Genomic DNA, 20,376 nt, shown 5'->3' with positions numbered 1-20,376 from the left:
CTATCACAATCTATTTCTGAATGGCAGACTGGGATAACTGCATTTCTGGTCTCTGACAATTTTTGAATTCTACTTAATAAGAATCAATATAGCCAAAAGTACTGTTTATAGATATGTTCTATTGCTTGTTTAGGTTTATTCTTCTGTTCCTGAACATCTACTTGAGGTAGGCATTCACACTTGTAACCTGAGATTCAATGCAACTTGTACTGGAAAGGAACAAAATTTCACTTGCACCTTGCCTTAGTCCTTAACATTATGCTGTCTCCCCAGGCTGCTCTGCCAAACTGCTTTCACTCTTCTGCAACTGCACTTTGATCTTCTGTTAAAGATTAGAAATCTGAGATACAGATTACACCTCTCAACAGCAAAAAGGTCCCTGATTCAGGAGTTTGCTGAGACCAATCAACTCTCCTTCCTTTTCTTCCTGCAGTCTTGAAAATTTTAAATCAGAGATGCCTGATGCCTGTGGAATCTGACTGACCACAGCATCTTCCATGTGACACTGAAAGTCTCCATGAGGCTGCAGCACATCAGATGTTGGATGTAAACTTTGTGTATGAAGGTATCAGATGAATATAACTGAATTATTAAACTGGCAATAGAAAAAAAAACTTCAATAACAGAAGTTTACATGAGCTCTCAGCAGCCTCCATCAACTAATGAATGGAAATTCATTTGCACTGGCTTTAGGACAAACTATTTCTTACAGAAAGCCTGACCATTCTTTATACCTCAGCCTAAAGGAATTACACTAACCTGGCATTCATGCAAATACATCAAAAGATATATGCAGAACACAGAAACATAATTGAAGTCCTAATCTCTTTAGCCAAAACCTGGTACAATTCCCAAAAAACTGAACAAGTTTCTCTCCCAGCTGGACTAATCTTTCTGTGTAGCCCAAGGGAGGGGAAGAGGCAGATTTGGCTCAGCCTAGCAGTGCCTGGGCCAAGACTAAAAGCCAAGTCCTGTGGGAAGCCTGGCTCTGCTGGGCTGTGCCTGCTCCTGCTGCTGCACCAGGAGCTCCTCTCATGGCTTGGCTGGGGGGTCTCACATCAAAGGCTGTGCCCCTCCTCACTCACAGCCCTCCATCCAGCTAGAGAGTATTACTGCCCTCCATGGCTGCTAGTCACACAGGGAACAACATAAGCTGCAACGCCTTTTGTGGATGCTTGTTATCATCTACTATGTTTTCAAGACAGTTACTGAATGAAGAAACAAAATAAGGGAATATATTCTTCCTCTCTAGCTAAATGACCCCATTTTGCATCCTAAAAATGAAAATCTGAAGCTACAGCTTAATTTACAAAATTAAAATTTTATCTGACCTTATCAATTTCACTGTTTTTCCGACTAGATTTTATATTCTGAGTTTATTGCAGGAAGCTTTGTATTTTTCACTAATAAGATAAAGAAACATTTTCTATTCTCAGTGAGCAGAAGGTGATGTCTAACAGACTGACCTCTACCTATTTATTCTAGACACAAATGAACCACTCTATTTCAAATATCTCATTAAATTTAGTTTCATAAATTGCTCCTATTTCACTGAAAATTAAGCTTGTTTTTAAAAAGAAACACTGCCAGTGTCATGACCTATGAATACAAATTAGATATCACATTTGGTGAATATTTGTACACATGGGATACCTACATGTGACTATGCAAGATTTATGAACAACACATTTACACTAATGATGGTCACTAATGAGAAAACACTGTCTCTTGTAACCTTCTGCACACAGCAACTTTAAAAATAAGTCCATTTTAATCTACATAGCATTATCAGGAAGACTTTTAATCTGCTGTTTCTCATAGCAATTTTCTAGGCAAAACAAGGGCTGGACATAAGACTTCTTTACATAATGTTGAGGTGGAGCTGAGTGCAGCTGACAATTCATTGTATTAGACCTTATTCAATGATCTCCTTCTAAATGATTCCATCTTTTGATCTATATTATGAGATCTTATAATTTATATTGACTTTTATCCCACTGCTCACAGATGGTTTCTGGTGAGAGCTGAACTTTGAAAGCAAAGGATGGAGAAAACCTGATTCCACTGAAAGCTTAGTACAATGGTTAAAGCATTTATCTCCTAAAGAAGAACCCCTGGGTGATGTGTGAAACTTGTGCAAGTTTCCCTGCAGGAAGTCTATGCCCCCTGAAATCCACTTATCAGGCTGGCAATATTAGGGCTTTCTCTGGCCAAGTGGCTGAGCCTCTTTTCACAGCAACAACCAATATCCCAAACTTCTCATCTCCTCCTTGGAATCTCAGCCATTTTTCTTGGCAGCAAAAAGAAAATAATTCTTTTCTTTTCTTCTGGGCTCAGAAAAGAGCTTAAATGAAAAAAAGGTTGGACAAATAAATTCTGGTTATACAAATGCCTATTTTTAGCAAACAACAGGAATGAGAGAAATGGAAACACTGCAAGAAAGGCTGTGGCTGTATGAACAAGTGCAGCCTATGCTGCACAAACAAGCACCCCACTTGTTTTCCCTCCTTGCCTCTGGACCTGAGGGCTACATGGTTGAGAATTTTGACTTAGAATTCTGTTACAAACCACAGTCTTGGAGAAGGATAAGGACAGAAGGAAAATGTGCTACGACACGTATTAAAAAATAAATCATCAAGGGGACCAGCCAAAAAGAAGGAAAGCTGTGAAAAAAGGAACATGGCAAAAAGGAAGCAAAGAAAATGCTTGGGGAAGAAATAATCTCACAAAGACATTGTCTCATCCTCATATCTAGCAAGGGCTACCTGTGGAGGTAGCTTAAGGTAAGGAGGAACAGGCTGCTCCTCCACTCTAAACAAGACAGGTTTCCCTACAGCTATTGTTGAAATGAAAACAAAGAGCAGCAAAAAGCCTGATACCAAAACACAACCCCCTGAAAGCATCAAGGAACAGAAAACACTTTTATATTCTTCCCTCTCATCTGCCACAGGCAGCAGCGCTCACCTCTGGAGCTGGGGAAGGAGTTGTTGAGCTGCTCCATCACTTCCTCCAAACCTGTGCTTGTGTCCTGGGGAGGGCTGAGCAGCTCATCCTCACCTGCAAAGCAAACCCACACCACTGCATGAGAGCCTGTGCTAACAGTTGGTATTGCACAAGTCCTCCTCAAAGCTAAGGTGTTCACTCAGGCACATGCTCTGCTTAGTGTACAATAAAATTTTCAAAGGTGAATTTTGTTGACTGTTACTGTTCTCTTTCTTTATAAGGAACTAAGGGAAACTAAACGAGGAATTTGAGACAATTAACACTATTTTAATTCATAAAAAGGGATTTAAGAAATTGACTCTGGTAGAAGAAGTAGGGTAAAATGTCTGCTAGGAACATCTAGTTCCATAAATGACACTGGTCCTTTCAGCTTCTCTTATTCTATTAATGGAAAAAGAAATTGCTGTTGTGAGTGCTGCTGTTGAGCAGCTTTCTAATAGTGCTGGGTTCATGTTGGCACTGCCTTGCCTAGCTGTGCAAATCAGTAGAAACCCAGATTCTCATCTGCATCAGTATTAATATTTCTGACAGTTTAATTGCATCAGATTGGCGCTCCAAGAACACTCAATTGTACTGTAAAAGGGTTTAGCAGCAGTTTAATAAAGCAAAATACATTTCTCCCACTGAATAATTTCTATAACCTGATTACAGGGCAGCAGCTTAATGGGAAATTCAATACATTTTATTTTTACTGGGTTTTTTTTGCTCATGGTTTCATATAGCTGAAATCCATATGTTGTTTTTAATGCAGATCCTGGCCTCCAATATAAATAAAGCATCTTGAAAAAGAAAAACCTAGAGTATATACTTTAAGTGAGACTCTCCTTTTTTACTAGATGTCTTTTATCTCTATTAAAACACAAAAGCAATTTTGCCTACTGTAATAACTGAGTTACACATTTCTTTTGAAAATGATTTAATGACCCTTTATTCTAACATGTCATGCCCTATTTGAGTAGGAAACTGTCTGATTTTCTGTTAACATTTACATTCTTTAAACATTGAGGTGCTTCATGCCAGTGAAAAACCTAGAAAAAGGGATGAAAGGAGCATTTCAGGGCTGCCTATATTTAAGCTGGGAGTTTAACAAGATATATTTCTGACCAAGAGTGATTCCTCCCACTCCAGCACAAGAAGTGGGATAGAGTGTCTGCAAGAAGCACTTAATTCATATAAATGATGGTCTTTGTATCAGCTTCTTTTATTCCATTAATGGTCTAAAAATAGTCACTGAGGCTGCTTGCAGTTTCTTCAGCTTTTGAGTGGTGCTGGGCTCACACAAATCAACTCACACCATGAGTTACTTTCACATCAGGCATTGCACTGACAGAGGTGTCTTAGCAAAAGCAATGTCCTTGCAGCCTTTGCTGAATGTCAAGGTGAAAACTCAGAGTGAGATCTCACTGCTTCTACCCAAGCTGAGGATTTTACCAGCCTGAAGAAAGCCTCCTGGGCCCTAAAGATCTCAAATAAAGGGCAGTGGTTCTGCTGTCCTGGCCAAGAACTGAAGACAGGTACCAAATGTCCCCATAAGTGCTGATATAAACTGCACTACCCATCCTCAAAAATGTTGTATTTTTTATTTAAAATGCATTATTTTGAATTTTTTCCTTATTGGGATGATATTTTCTGAGCATTTTCTTGTAAAAGGAGAAAATAAGACATGAGCCAAGCAACTTGACAGAAGTAAAGATACCTTCAGAGCTCAGTCTCCTCTCTTTACCCAGAAGAGCCTTCCCCATTTGTGTTTCTACAAAAGGTTTAGAGAGCTAAGTGAGTCTCAAATATTCTGGTGGTACCTGAACAAATTAAAGTTCAGAACAGCCTCTTGCCTCACACACTTCAGAGAACCTCCTCTGCTGCTACCCTGCTGGGGGAGAAAGGCCAAGGAAAAGGACTTTCCTACTGGGACTCCACGAGGAGAAAAGCAGAATATTCCTGCTTGCCCAGGTGTACTTCAAGTTAACAAGGAATAAGTTCTATTTGTAAATGAGGGTTTGAGTGGGTCCCTGCTTTGACCAAAACACTGCTGCTGAAACACCTTTCACAGCAATCTCTCCTCAGCAAAGCAGAAAGACAAAAGTGCAGTGGGTTTTCAAATGCAAAAACAGCTAAGGTGTAATTTTAAAGAGAAAAACACACAAAAGCTCCCACTACCTTGCCTCATTGCCTGATACACCTAGAGATCCTCAGTATTTTCTCAAAAATTATGGATCCCTCAATGCTGGGCACACAGCTGCTGCATGGCAGCATTATTTACACCACCACTCTGGTTCCCTTCACAATTCAAGAGTATTTTAAGCTGTGCTTCAGAAAACTCTGAGCCTAGCAAGCAAAGCTTTCTGGTGTGAAAGGACACTTCACAAACTGAATTAGTTGTGGCTTGTTAGCCTGGTTAGTAATTCTTTTTATAAGCTCCACTCCCTGCTGCCAACAGTGTGGCTCTGCTGAGTCTCAGTATGATCTCACTGATAACATCTCACTGTCCTCCCACATATTGGCTCCACTGAACCAATCAAAGAAAATCAAGTTATGTCTAAATATTTTGCTTTAAAAAGTTTTAGCAAGCTTATATGACTCTACTGTGTTAATCAATTAATTCCAGTCTCACAGGGTAAATGGAAATAATTTTATATTGTATTGCCAAATGAAAAGAAGTGTATTTTTGTATTTTGTCCCACTAAAGGATGAAATATAAAACTACAAGACTTCTAATAAGATGGCTGTCTTCCTATCTTTTCTTTTAATTGTATTTTAATTCACGTATTTTATGGGATGAAATTCATGACATTTCTCCAGCAAGCTGATGCAAATTACTCCACTACTAATATATTTTATCTATTCTGTGTATGGCATACATAACAAAATATTTCCTCACTGGTAATATGATTAATGAAAGGTCCATTTTTACTCTTTCCATAAATTCCTGTTACCTGTGATTGTATTCTCACCCCCAGGATTTCAACTCCAGCATTCCTAAAGGTACTATTTATTTCACATTTTTAATTGCAGATTGTACAGAACCCATCCACTTTGATACTGTCATAGACTGAAATTATTGCTCACACTTGGAATGGAAGAAAAAGCCTCCCCAAAAGCTACATTTCCCACCACAACAGCACTTTAGACACAGCAGAATGTGCCCTCCCATTACATTTCTTACTGCCATTGACACTTTCACTAATAGCAGTGAAAAGCTCTCACTAATATACATAAAATAAATTTCTCTGTATGAAGCTGAATATTATCATCAGACTTGAAACATCCTCTTGTTGAAGTAATATAAGTGCATTTGCTTAAAGATGCTGAAAAGATTGATTGCTTTTTTGCTAGCAGAAAATCCTTGCCTCTTGGTAATAAATACTTACTAATTTTGTAACAGACAGGAAATTAGGAAAGTGCCACATGGCAGTTACTAAAAGCACCAAAATAATAATTCCAACCTCCAGCTACAGAATATTATTATTTAACCTCACTCCACAACTCTTAAGATGTTCATTATCACATCTGATGTCATACTCAGAAAGGCCACTAGATGAGCACTGCCTGTGAGTGACAGCTCCATCCTACTGATTGAGCCACAAATATTAAAAATAAGATCACATCATTTAACATGGGGATGACTAATCATACATTTAGTCTCTTAGCCATAATTAATATTATGTACATTTAAATCAGTCATGTCAGGCTTCATAACTGAAAGCCAGTTTGAATAGAATAGTCAGCTTTTCAGCAGCAATTGCTTTCAGAAGTCAAGCACTGGCTGAGCTTTGCATTTAATATCAAAGTATCCAAGCTACTGGGTGCATCATGACCAAAAGCAAAGCCTGAATCATAATGAAGATGCAAAGTGTAAACAGCCAGATGACATTGAAGATCATTGCAAATATCTACTTCATTTCATTTGAACTAAATGGAAAAGCGTTTTCTCTCTTTAAGGATTTTCTTCTGGAAAATGGGACAATTATTTTTTGTGACAACCTGAGCTTCGTTATCTTACCCATGGTTTCTGAAGTCTGGCTGCCAACTACACGGAGAAGCATTGGCTGACTGCTGCCTGACCTCTGCAAAGAGGTAGAAGGAGATGACAGTGTTGTACCATTCACCTTGGCATCTGCCTGTGGCTGAAAGTCAAGAAAAAAAAGTAAGACATTGCTATAACAGCTCACTACTTTATATCTCTGTAATTTTTATTTATTCTATGAATACACACAATTATAAGTATTCCAGGCAACCCCAACGAGGGAAGAGAGAATGATGCATCTGACTCCATCTTATCAGAAGGCTAATTAACTACTTTATAATACTATATTATTCTATATTATATTCCACTATATTACCTTACATCTAAACTGAATCTGCCAAGCACAACTGCACAGAATCTCGTGACTGTCAGCCGACAGTCCTGACTCACACACACACTTGGCCCTGATAGGCCAAGGAAACAAAACCCCATCACTCTGGGTAAACAATCTCCATATTGCATGCTACTTTTGCACAAACACAGGCACAGCAAATAAGATAAGAATTGTGTTTTCTTTTCTCTGAGGTTCAGAGAATGTAAAACCCAGAAATATTCTTGGGAACAACTGTGCCTTGCTTTTCTCTGTGAAGAGAAATGTGGCTACACACAATTTTCAGCCTGTTTTTAAGTAAATTCATCCATGCAGCCAATGCATTTTAATTCTGAATAAAACAAGGAAGAAGACTAAATAAGAACAGCGAAACCCAATTCCATATTCTCACTTGCAGCCTGTAAAACAATTTTGTGCTTTTCTCTGACTCGCCTCTACAGGTATGATTCCTTGGTATGTTCTCGTTATTGATAATGCTGATTGATTCCCTGTTTGGAAAATCTTCAGAGACCCAGGAGAAACGCCTGAGGACTCACCTGCTCCAGCAGCTGCCTCAGCCTGTGCAGCTGCGATTCCAGCTGCTTGTTGTGATCCTCCAGGATCTGCATCCTGGCTTCCAGGCGGCCCTTGTGCTGCCGGAGCAGCTTGGCCTCCGCAATGAGCTCGGCGTCGCGCGGGCTCTGCGGGGACACGGGCAGCATCTCCGGGGGGGACGGCAGTGGGGACAGGCCCTTGTGCTCGTGCTGCTGCTTCAGGCGCTCGTACTCTGCCTGCAGGTTCCTGAGGGGAGGGACAAGGGGAAGAAGCTTTATGGGCCTGCACAGGGCAGTGACAAGGGGCTCCCTCTCGTGTGCTTGATGTGTCTCCCTTTTCACTGCAGCAGCTGCCTTTCCCTCTCCTGAATCCACACACTCATGGGCTCACTCCTTGTGGATCTGCACGGATCTGGTATTAGATGGATCTGTGGTTCAAGTTGCTGTTGGGATCTCTAGCTTGTCAGAGTGACCCCGACAAACGTGAGAAAGTCTCTTTTCCCTGCCTGGTGCCTGAAGAAGGAGTCAGGGCTCTTCATTTCTCGGTCTCAAGGTTGTTTTTTGTTCCTTATCTAGAAAAAATTTTCTCCTGTCCTGCCAGGATCCTTCCAGCAGGACAGTTCCAGGCACTCTGCCTGCCCCCGGGGCAGTGTTATGTCTTTATACTAAAAAATACATGTACAAAGTTTACAATTACTTTCCAATACCTATCACCTATGTTAGACATAGTGTTAGACACAGTGAGCTTCTACTCTAAACCAATGTAAAAATGCCACCATCACAGCCAAAGATGGAGGCCAAGAAGTAGAAGGGCTGGACACGCCCAGATCCCTCCATCTTGCCTCCTGAACCCCCATTCTAGAAACCCCAAAAATCTACTTTTTCACCCTGTGATAACTTCACTATTATTCTACCTAAACGGTTGTGGCTTGCTGATCTTCATCTAAGGTTGGTAATTTGCTCCATGGGTCATAATCAAAACCACAGGCATTTTGAGCTTTGTGCCAGGGCTTCTGAGCCCCCTGGCAGGGGTCTTGGCTGCTCAGGACAGCCAGAGGGATGTTCTGGGTTCCCACAGTTGCCTAAAGGCTCTTGGCATCACCAGAACTCACAGCTGATTCCCTCCCAGGGCACCCACCTCATGCAGGAGGCTCCAGACACCCTCCCAAAGCCAGCGTTGGTCTGTCCTGGGCTCAGCCCTCCCTCAGCTTCCTGCCCTTTATCCTTCCCATGTTCCCTTCCACACATGGCTGCACCTGAGGGGTCATTAGTGCTAAAGGAGGACTCGGTTATCACAGCACCTCACAAACACTAAACCAAAGCAGGTGCCACCTGGCTGGCCAATCTATTTTACAGATGACAAACCACACAAAAAGGCAGAGCAAAACACAGAACCTGGCTGTCAGTCGGGTCACATCTCTCTCCTCTCTTCAGATCTGCAAATGCATTTCCAGCCTAGGGCTAAAATTATCAACTGAAGATGAGAATGAGTGACCTGGTCTGTTAAACTGAACTGCACTGGCTTTTGGGGCTATAATTTTCATCTTATTTGTCCTGCCTATAGTGCTACTATCTACTGTAACTTTATGGCACTGCTAAGCTTGTTCTTTTATTCCATAAAATTCTAATTCTGCTTCAGTAAAACATTCCATAGATTAATATGATCTACGGTATTCCACATTAAAAAAAAAAAAATCTACCAAGCAGGGAAAGCACAGAATGTAAGAAACTGAAACCTTGTTAAAGGTAACAGTCCAAAACCACAAAAATAGTAACTTGTAGCAGAAACTTCATAGGCAAGGGAAACCTAGCAAACTGCACTGGGATTTTGTTGCTATGATGTACTTTTACAGGTTCCCAGAGGGGGAAAAACAGCTCAATGCTCTGGTAACTGCTTACTCATCACAAGCAGTGACCCAGATTTTACTTTTTCAAACTTGCTCTTATTTGAGGTTGTGAGAACAGACACCTTTTTCCAGTTCTGCCTGCAAACCACAACACACTCTGACAGTTTGGTCTGGAAGTGTAACAGCACCTAAGAAACCTCCCAAAAAAGCACTTCTAAAAGAACATTATTGTGACCAGAAGGAGAACTAAAGCAGGATGCATCATTTCACACGGGTGAGAAAGCAATGCCAAGGACAATGACAAGCCACTGACTGTTCCCCAAAGGTCCCTGAGCTCCTCAGCAGCTGCATGATGGACATGTCCTCACCTGGGACCATTGCACTGCCCACAACACAATCTCTAAGGGATGTCTGACCTACATGATCCCTCCTCTGCAGAAATTTTAAATTATTAAAAAGCAAGAGCTAATAATTTTTAACTTCAGGCTGTTCCAAAATTCAAGATTTATTTCCTTAAAACCCACACAAAGAGGGATAACTATAGAGAGTTTTTTTTTTTTTCCAATGAATTTTTTTTTTTGTTTTGTTTTAATGAAATACAGAGTTTCAAGTTCATGAAAATTATCTAGAAAAAAAGGGCTATCTATACTGGGAATAGATATTGTCATGTAAGTTATGTCTTCTGCCTGACTTAATGTCTTCTGATACTTCTAGCTGAACAAACTGGTGAATAATTAATAAAAATACAAAAGGGAATAGGAATGAAGATGACAACATGTTCATTACACATGGCTATTGCTGACTGAAGTTTCTACAGGAATGATCAATAAGCCTGCTTTTCACCACGTCCATAGATAGGGGCTATCACCACCCCATGAGGAATTTCCCAGATGCACAATGCAGGCAATACTCTATGAACAGCAGACTCAAAAGCTGGAAGTGCTGTAAAGCAAAAGATAAAACATCATCCTAAGGGAAGCTAAGTAAATGCACTTGGTCATACTCACAACATAATCAGATACCTTGCTACAAAGAAATCTGCAATTATCACCTGTATCAATATAGAGAAGTCCTTCCAGTAATGATGGTATTGAAATAGCAGTAAGGACCAGGGAGTAATTCAGATAAAAATCCTTTCATATCTGATAAAAAATAATTAAAAATCTTTCTGAAAGCCTACAGAAAAAAAATAATGTGAAAGATACTGCATATTTTCCAACCAGAGGTATGTCTGGATTTGGGAGTTCTGTAATTAAATACTATAATTCTGTTGGCACAAAGGAATGTGATTTTGAAGGATGTGTGTGTGTTTTCCCAGTGTACCTGTATTACTGAGTTTTCCAGCTGCACCTTTTCAGTCCAGCTACACAGTCCTCCATCCAGAGAACTGAGATTCATCATAGCTTCAGAGCCATAAGAGTGATGTGCAGTGCACACAACCAACAATATCCTAACTGGGATGTAAACATACAGCAATGAACAGGTGTATTGACATAATGGAAAAAAGCTGAAAATTAAAAAAGAAGGAAAGAATTTGAAAACTGCTGTAAGAATATCCTGAGAGAACGAACGGCCTTTATTCCTCCCTCTGGAAGAACTTTAAGCTGTGTGGTGGAAAGGACTGCTGCTGTAAGCCAGGCACCCAAGGCACTGCCCACAGCCCTCAGGGTCCTGAGGAGAGGCACTCTGTGACACTTTCACCATAAAATGGGACATAAGAGGAAGGGGAGATACAAACATGCTCCTCTCTAAATGAATGCAACTGAGCAAGCATGGGCAGTACATGGAATCCTCACCTCCCTCCAGCACAGCTCAGGCTGGGTGACTTTGACATCTGGCTGTCACAAACAAGCAAACAAACAAACAAACAAACAAAGAATGCTGCTGCATGTACTCATCACTGGGAAAAGGAACCCTTCTGCAGTAAGAGAATATTCAGAAAACCCCATATATTCCATTTAAAATGCTTGCAAAACTTTGAGGCATTTGTGAAGAAAAGCAACATAGGAAGCAGGCAGTGCAACCTTGATTTATGCAACTGTACAGAGCTGAGTAGTAAAGAGTGCATGAATTATGATTCACATCTATCACTGGCAGCATTAATTGCCTGGTGACAAAAATCCTAGTGGACTCTGTTTGCTGAGTAGTCCTCTCAAAGGCAACTGAGAATTTGTGAATTCATGTTATTTCTCATCTCCCTACAGAAAATCAGTGGTCTGAAGAAACAGACAAAGATGGTAACTGAACCCTGTCCCTCACTAGAGTGACAGTGTTTACTCAGGATGCTTCACACTCAGAAGATCCAGTTCTCCTTCTTCAATGCCAAAACAAATACTAAGAGGAGCCACAGCATGTTTGGAAATGCATCACTTTCTTGCTTTTGGCAACTATACAGAAGGAACTTATGTGAGGAGGCCATTCATCAGCCTTCAGGTTTGGAGGAACACCGACACAGGGCAGCTTTGAGATTCAGGGTGTCACTGCTTTCTCTGTGGCACACAGCCCACTGCACTCCCACTGCAAGTCAGGAAAAGCAAAGGAATGGCAAATAGCTCTGGCTGGAGATCTCATTTACTTAGTTCTTGTACCAGGACAGCTCAGAGCTGGGAGGAAGAGGAGAGAATATGAGAGATGTCTCCCTCTTACATACAAGACCTCAGTTCAACTAAAATATTAGGAAACATCCAATTTCCTGACTCATTAAAATAGCAGGAAGGTATTTTAATTCTTTGCAAAAAGTTCTGACTCTGTCACTGAAGAACCACGTGCTTTCTATTTAATGCCACTACAGTACATCCTAGTCAGTATTACCTATCCTATTGCATAACCTATGTAAGGTGTTGCTTTAGATGGACAACAAAAACTTGTCTTTCTCTCTGAAATACATTCACTCGTGAGGAAATAGTTTTAGAGAGGATTTTGTAATTGGATTTTTCTTTTATATTGCAATACAGTAATAATGCCTTCAATAGCAAGATTGCTTTTTGTCTATTGAATTCAGAAATGGTCTTATCACATTATTCCATGTGATGCAAAACTCAGCACAAGCCTGAAGACCTAAAACTCAAATAAAACATTTTCAGCCATTGAAGATATTCTCTAAAATGCTCACATTTTAAGAAATATAAATTATTTAGCAGTCAAATCTTAGCCATACATTATTTAAGGAAGTCATACTTACAAGCTACAGAAGCACCAAGGTCTTAAAATGCTAGCAGATAAATAATGAATATCTAACAAGAGGTCCTTGGAACTAACAAAACCTGAGTCAGAACCACATCACAGCCAGGTTAGTTTGTAAGTTAGAAAATGCATTTCAGAAGAATTCAAAATAGGCAAGAGAGCTTTTAAACTGCCCAAAAGCAAAACCTCAGAATAACAATTTCAATGAGTCTTTTTCATTTAAGTAACAAGTCAAGATGGAAATACTTGGGAGGCCAGAAACTGTAACTGAAACCCAAATAGAGGTCAGAATTCAATCAATGGCTCAAGAGAGACAGAGCAAAAAGAAAAGAGCTTTTTTTAAAAAGCAGGAAACTATAGAGAGCAGAAGAAAAAGAGAAATGACAATGAGGTGCCAGTATCACAGCACTGCTTCCTCTGGGTACTTGATACTTGAGGCATCACTTGTGGCTGCTTTCCTGGGAGCTGCTGAGAAGTGACTGCATGCCCTGACTCTTACAGTAAAAGTGTACAAGACTCAGCAGAGAGAGCTACACCTGGTTAGCAGAAGTTATCACAAATGTATGCAACAGGAGTTATGTCAACACAGGCAGGGAAGGGTGACTCTGCACCACATCCAGCTCAGCAGTGGCAGGAGATGCACCCTGGAACAAAGGAATGTCTTCATCCTGAGGCAGTAACAAAAGTTTACATGGAGGGTGTTTCAGGATATGCATGGGAAGGAAGATGTGCTCACCCACTGGAACCAGGTTCACACAAGGAATTGGGTGTCAGGTTGCTGATTACCTTTGGCAACAGCCAAGAAAGGTTTGCACAAACCCGACGGAGGAGAACAACGAGGAAATAGGAATCCAAAGGGACAAGACTGTTTTTAAAAGTAGGTAAGTTACATGAATGCCTCCTGACTGATCCTGTCTCAAGAGCTTATTTTTCTAAACAGGAATCAGTGTTTCATCCATAAACTCATGGTTATCTGGCTGTGACAAGCTACCAGGACAACAAGAACTTGTTCACTTTTCAGCAGCTACCTTACATTTTACATACAAGTTATTTATAGCAGTTTGCAAAGACAAAAGTCATGATTTTGTCATAATCAATGAAAATCACAGCAGTGTGACCTTTACACTGTGAGACAGAGCCAGAGCTCTCTGTGCCTGCTGTGTTGAGCACTCACAAAAGGCAAGGCTGCCTGTGGTGGCATCCCATCCATAACTGTGCCTCCAGTAGCACAAATGAGAAAAACAACTTTACAGACTACAGCTCTAGTTTAATCCAGGACTGGATTAAAAAACTTCAAACCAAGTATTTTTAAGGTGTAACTCCTGCCAGAGATCTTTTACCACCCCTCATCAGTAACTGCTAAATTAAGTAAAACCCAGAAATAAGTAAAACGCAGAAATTTAAGGTATGAACTCTTAAAGGGCTTTTTAACTTATTTAGCTGCCTAGCTCCATGTTATACTAGTTTCCATATACTACTTTTCTAATAAAAACTAGTCTGCTTTAAAAGTCACCCTCCTTTCTGCTAGGCAGCTTATTTTGTATACAGAGAGAAAAGCATTATGATTTTTTTCCTTCTTCCATGATTCAATACATAATGCTGTTTAAAAAATAACACCCATCTCCTGGAAACCAAGCTATCTTATCATCTGTATTGTACTAGCTACTAGATATTTCTTAGATGTTACAGTCCTGAACATGCAAATTATGATGTCTTATTTCAAAATACTGATTTTTCTTCACTTCAGAAAGTACTTGGGCTTTATGTGCTATGTAGTAGGAACTCTGTGGTTTGCTTCAAACAGAATCTCCCTGCTGTTCAGTGAGCAAGAGCTTTGTTTACTACACATTCCTGTGTGAAACATCGCCCTCATTCTTGATGCTTACGATCTTCTCCCTTCTCCCAGACCCTCCTGATAAAAAGTCTCTGATGGAGCCATAGTAATTGATTAGCACCATCCAAAGAAGACATACATGGAGAGAAGATCTATGACACTGCCAACTCCTGCATTATTTCCTTGACAAGTCTAAGGTAAATGATTAGTGCATTAAACACTCAATGTAAGCAGAAGTACCTAGCTCTTACAGAAGCAAGAAAAAAGAGCATGAAAATGCCAACAGACTGTACTATAAAAGCTGAAGATAGTAGAAGACAAACAAACTCATGTTTTCTTGGTAGAACTAAATGATTTATATCTTACAGTCTCATTTTGGTAATTCACAGTTGTAACTACCAATCTTTCAGGGTCAAGATCTCCTGGTTTTTGTGTTGATGGCCCAAGATTCCAGAGTACTGTATCAAGAGGACTGCAGTGCTGTGATGCTTCAAGTATCCACTTGGGGTTTTTTTTTTTACGATGATTAATGAAGACAACATCAATTAAATTTGAAGTTAGAAGTGTTAAAATGATACTTTGTATTGAAAGATTAAAGAAATGGCAACAAGGAAACAAATATAATGGAAAGAGGACCCAACTTTTACCCACTATGAAATTACTTATTTGTCAGAAAAAAATGCAGTTTTGTATCTCATTTTATCCCTAAAAATATATAATTGTTTTGCAGAGTTTTTACTGCGAATTCAGCAGCTGATGGTATAACCCACCTGTTTTCCTCCTCCAGGTCTGCAAGGATTCTCTCCAGTTCCCCTCTTTCCTCACTCTCCAAAGAAATCAGGATCTGGGCAGGGCTTCGGGGCTGGCTCAGGGGGGACTCCTGGTTCAGACTTTGGCAGTAGTGCTGGATTAACAAGTGTTCATCATCACTGGAAAACAGAGCAGGGTAAAACAGGCTGTTCCCTTCCTGCTTTTCAGCTTCACAGTGCATATGAGCAGATGATTCACTCCCAGTCTCTCATTTCTTACAAAGAGATTTGCTGAACTCTTTGTAACCAACAGCAGAGCAATGCACCTTAAAGCAAAATCTGCTGACCTGTTTCACTGAGTCTCTGGTAATTTTCCTTCTCTGCAGAGACCACCTCCCTCCTCCTCTGCTTCTTAGATACCTAAAGCCAAGTTTTGCAACAGCTGACAACCTCAGCTCTCCTCTTTTGACAAACTTCAATTAGGAATTTGCTTGAAAAAAAAAAAACAATCTTCTGCTGCTTGATCTGCATTGTGGAAGGGTCATTCAAGCAAGGGCAGTGCATTTATTTTTGTACCTACAAGCTCTTCTTATGTAGTAAGTGTGTGCTTTATCTTTTTTTATCTATAAAATTCTAAATTAGGTAAACAAAGAAAAAACCCTGAACTAATATAATAAAAGTATGTTATTTTCCACTCAGATATTTGGCTTTTTTTTTTTTTAATTTAAAAGTGATGCACACTTTCAGAATAGAAATATATTCTGTTTAATACATTGGATCTCTTTCTCTATTTCTATTGCCCCTGAAGCTGTCTGGCACCTGAAACAGAAATATCTCTGGAAAAGAAAAGGAAATACAATTCTGGAGACCTCAATCACCTCCCAGAACTACAGGGATTGTTTTAGGTGTGGTTTAGGTGCTAAGGAGATGCATCCAAGCGCTAAGCAATGCAACTTACACCAGCAGTCACTGAGAAACCATGAAAGGTTTCCTCTGACACCATAGGACAGGGTCAATAAAAATGACACTGCTGTTAGAGATCTCGTAGAACAAAATAATTCAGTCTAGTCAGTCCAGGGCTTTTTCCTGTTATGTTTCTAAACCAGAATTTAACAGGCATTTTGAACAGCTGTTATTGTTCAAAAATTATAATTTTCCTTGTTTTCATTTGTTCCTGAAAATGTTAATGATGCAATTTTATGACTGCAGGAGTGCCAAAGCAATGTAGAGCACATTAACATTAGTTCATAAAAGAGAAGTATTAATTTTTCACAAAAGGAGAGGCTTGCCAGTTCCTAAATTTATACTTTTCATGAAGCACTTCAACTGTGATTTCCTTCAAACCACTGCTTTGCATTTATAAATATTCTTACAGATCTTAAGTGAATTAACTGTGAACAAATGACATAACTATTGTAGTAAAATGGCACTTTACAAGCATACTCTATTTGTGTGATTTTCAGCCTGCACAGATATTTTATACATCATTGCAGCGACACTACATAATGAAACAATTTGTGATATATAAATATATATGTTTTATTTTTATTTCCTGCCTTCCTTGTTTCCATCTATCACTCTACCTGTCCTGATTAGCCAAATAATCCAAACCCTGAAAGAATAACAAATAATACTTAGGCATAATCTGACAAGCAAAACCAAAGTAATTACAGTTGTGAATTCATGGTAAGCTTTGATTTTGCTGCCATTTGTACCTATCAGGATAATATTTCTTCCAAAATTGAAAATGTACAGTTTTACTCTCATTTTAATAGTTGAAACTGAGGAACAAACTGGATAGTTACCTTATTAATTGAATCATGCTAGTACAACTTCCAACCAATCAAAAAAATGAACTGAACAGTAAGACCAAAGTGTAATACAAGAGATACAGTGTATGCATGATTTCTGTGACAAGGACACTGATATAATTCAGTGGGACAACACAAAATTCCATCTATTAGAGCATTACTACTATCCAGAGTAACACAAAATTAACGTATGACTTGGAAACAAAGTTTTCATTAACTGCACAAAACTTACTGACATTGCATCAGTATTAGTTTTGAGGGGTCATTTTAACTTTCCCCTTTTACTAATATCTTAAAACAATGTACTTGGTTCTACAGGAGATTTTCTTTCAAAAAGAAAGGCAACACTTTTGACTTGGTAGGCAACAATCCTACCAAGTCAAAAGTGAAACTATTTTGAAACAAAGAAACAGCATTTTTGCTATCCAAGAACATTCTGAGCTCACAGGCTCAGAATCAACCTCATAAAATGCTATTCATTTGGAATCTCAATTTAAGTGAATGAAAACTGGCCAGAATTCTGTGTTGTAAAGCACTGCTAAAAATTGAATTCTCTGAATTTTCAAAAAAATCCATCCTTAACACTGTGATAAGGATGAGATCATGTAGAATAGATAAAAACGTTTTTAGAGAAGTTGGGGTTTTCATATCTGATTGATTTAGAATCCATGCTATGGTTTCTCCTACACAGGTAATGAACCCAGATGAAATTTTCACACACACCCATGATGTAGCTGCTTCTGTGGTGTCTTCAGAAACACCACCCACTGTTAGTTCTCTGTCCTCTTATTCAGAGAATAAACAAGACCAAGAATATTATCAGAGGAGAACCACAAAGGGTTTCAGTGAGATATCAGATTTAACTACTTCTTAAAAATCAAAACTCCTTATTTATAACTCTTAACATTTAAAGTAATACAATGAATGCTTGTCAGTGATCTGTCCAACTTACAGTTTACTACTGCTAGTATTTCACAGTGATGATCAGTCCTTCCTGGCCTACCCTTTCAATGTATTTCAGGTATTTGTACACCAAAGATTTCTGTTTAGCCTCACTTATGTTTTGTATGACACTTTTCCCACACCATCACTTTCTAGCTTACAGCAATTTAACCATGTTTAAGCTTGAACTAAGACAGAAAGGGTTTTTTGTATCTTTGTCTTTAGAACTCATCAGACAATGACCAAATTTTGAATATGGAAATTATTTGCTGAAAACATCAGTAATTTTGAAGGTATCAATCATTTGTTGTAAAAATTTGGTATTAAGCTATAAGCCATTAATCGAGACACTATGACACAAATTGAAAGGACATGAGAACACCATTAAATTGAACCAGACGTGATACATGGCCATGCAAATTCAGCACTACAAAATTTCATTACAATTATTAACCTCCCCAAGAAAATACATGTCAAAACCACAGAAACAGCCTACTTACATGCTCTCATTAGGTGAAATACTGTCATTCAGGTAAGAACCATTGGTGTTCTCCATTTCTGCTAGCCTGTGGAAAAATAAACAAGACTCATTAAAACCAATTATGTTTTTCAAAAATTTTGTTTGTTCTAACATTCTGGAAAGAATTAAAGAGCGTGATGTTTTTGATGAATTTGAAACTCAAATAATTTACACTCGCTGTTGATTATCAAAAGGTTTTGCAATAAGCTATCACAAAAGATTGTTTGCTACAATGGCCTGGCTAAACTCACTTCTAAGTTTTCAGCCCTTTCTCTGAGGTTATATTCCAACTTCTCTCAATTAATTAATTCCAAAATCAAAGAAAAGCCTTAAGATGCCAGGGGATTACACAAATTTCTTTGTACCTGGCAATGTCATTGTCCAAACTGTAACAATCAGTCCTTTCTCATTACTTTTCACACTCAGCCCCTCCTAAACATCCTGCATAATTCAGAAACACCTCTCCTGATCAAGTGATACTAGAGGAGAGAAAGAGGCCAGAATAACTATTTTTCATTACCTCAGCCCTTGAAAATTTACTTGCTTGGTGGAAAAACATTTTCAGATTTGTGCAATTAATCCATTTTTTGATTCTTAGGAGCAGTATGAAAGCAGAGAATTGAACCAAAGCAGTAATATATCACTATTTCAATCCTCCAAATCAAGGAAAAATCCTATTTGTGGCATTTAATGAAGTGAATTAACATTACAATGACACCTGAGATTCATATGAGAGTTTGGAGGTTTCTGCTCTTCTCATTTGTACTATTATATCAGGGTCCATATTAAAAACTAAACCTCATGTAGAATCATAGAAGGGTTTGGGTTGGAAGGGGCTTTTAAAGGCCTCCAGTCCAACCCCCCTGCACTGAGCAGGGACATCTTCAACTCAAACAGGTGGCTCAGAGCCCCGTCCAGTCTGATCTTAAATGTTTCCAGGGATGGGGCATCTACCACCTCTCTGGGCAACCTGCTCCCAGTGCTTCATCATCCTTATTGCAAAAATTCCTTCCTTACAGCTAGTCTGAATCTGTCCTCTTCCAGTTTAAAACACTACCTCTTATCCCATTGCCACAGGTCCTATTAAAATATTAGTAAGAGTGAGGACCCCAAGGGACCCAAAAACCAATTCTCACCACACAGGTGCTCTGGCATGCAAGCTAGGACGGGCTGGTTAACACCAACCACGGATGATGTTCTTGCATCCCAGAAAAGCAAAACCCCAAATTTATGTTTCTTTAAGAAGTGCTCAGGTAGCCTCTAGCTCTTCTTTTTAAGTAATTTTAGAGAAAGATCTGCCTAAGGTCCAGCTGGTCTCATACCTGCTAGCATAATGTTCAATGCGTGAATGAGTATCATCGTGTGAGAGCTGAGGGGACGAGGCAGGCCTATAAGGCAGAAAACACTGATTAATCACAAACAATACCCCTTTAAAAGTCAAAAGACACTTAGCTATGCCTATACCCTCACATCTCTATGCCTTATGCCATGTTTGGTAAAAAGCAAGTCAGAACTCCAGGCGCTGTGTGTGCCTCCTCAAGCCATCGGTGCAATGTTTTGTGGTGCCACTCTGGGCATTTTTGACCATCTGCAATCCGT

The 20,376-nt window shown here is 39.3% G+C and overlaps 1 protein-coding gene across 16 annotated transcripts in view; it reads right to left on the bottom strand.

Annotated features, from left to right (window-relative positions):
* DMD (dystrophin) overlaps positions 1 to 20,376 on the bottom strand; it is a 1,046,004-nt gene that overhangs the window by 14,584 nt on the left and 1,011,044 nt on the right. For 13 of the 16 annotated variants that reach the window (XM_077171917.1, XM_077171927.1, XM_077171925.1 and 10 more), the window contains 6 exons: positions 20,100 to 20,165; positions 18,758 to 18,823; positions 15,526 to 15,684; positions 7,895 to 8,138; positions 7,004 to 7,127; positions 2,965 to 3,057 (listed from right to left, as the gene is read on the bottom strand). In XM_077171917.1, coding sequence (XP_077028032.1) covers positions 2,965 to 3,057; positions 7,004 to 7,127; positions 7,895 to 8,138; positions 15,526 to 15,684; positions 18,758 to 18,823; positions 20,100 to 20,165 — 752 coding nt within the window. The remainder of the gene's footprint in view (positions 1 to 2,964; positions 3,058 to 7,003; positions 7,128 to 7,894; positions 8,139 to 15,525; positions 15,685 to 18,757; positions 18,824 to 20,099; positions 20,166 to 20,376) is intronic. The other 3 variants (XM_077171944.1, XM_077171933.1, XM_077171941.1) reach the window with 2 other exon arrangements.

This window comes from Agelaius phoeniceus, chromosome 2, assembly GCF_051311805.1.
Source record: "Agelaius phoeniceus isolate bAgePho1 chromosome 2, bAgePho1.hap1, whole genome shotgun sequence".
Taxonomy (NCBI): Eukaryota; Metazoa; Chordata; class Aves; order Passeriformes; family Icteridae; genus Agelaius; species Agelaius phoeniceus.
The sequence above is the reverse complement of the archived record's forward strand: the minus strand, read 5'-3'. Positions and strand labels throughout refer to the sequence as shown.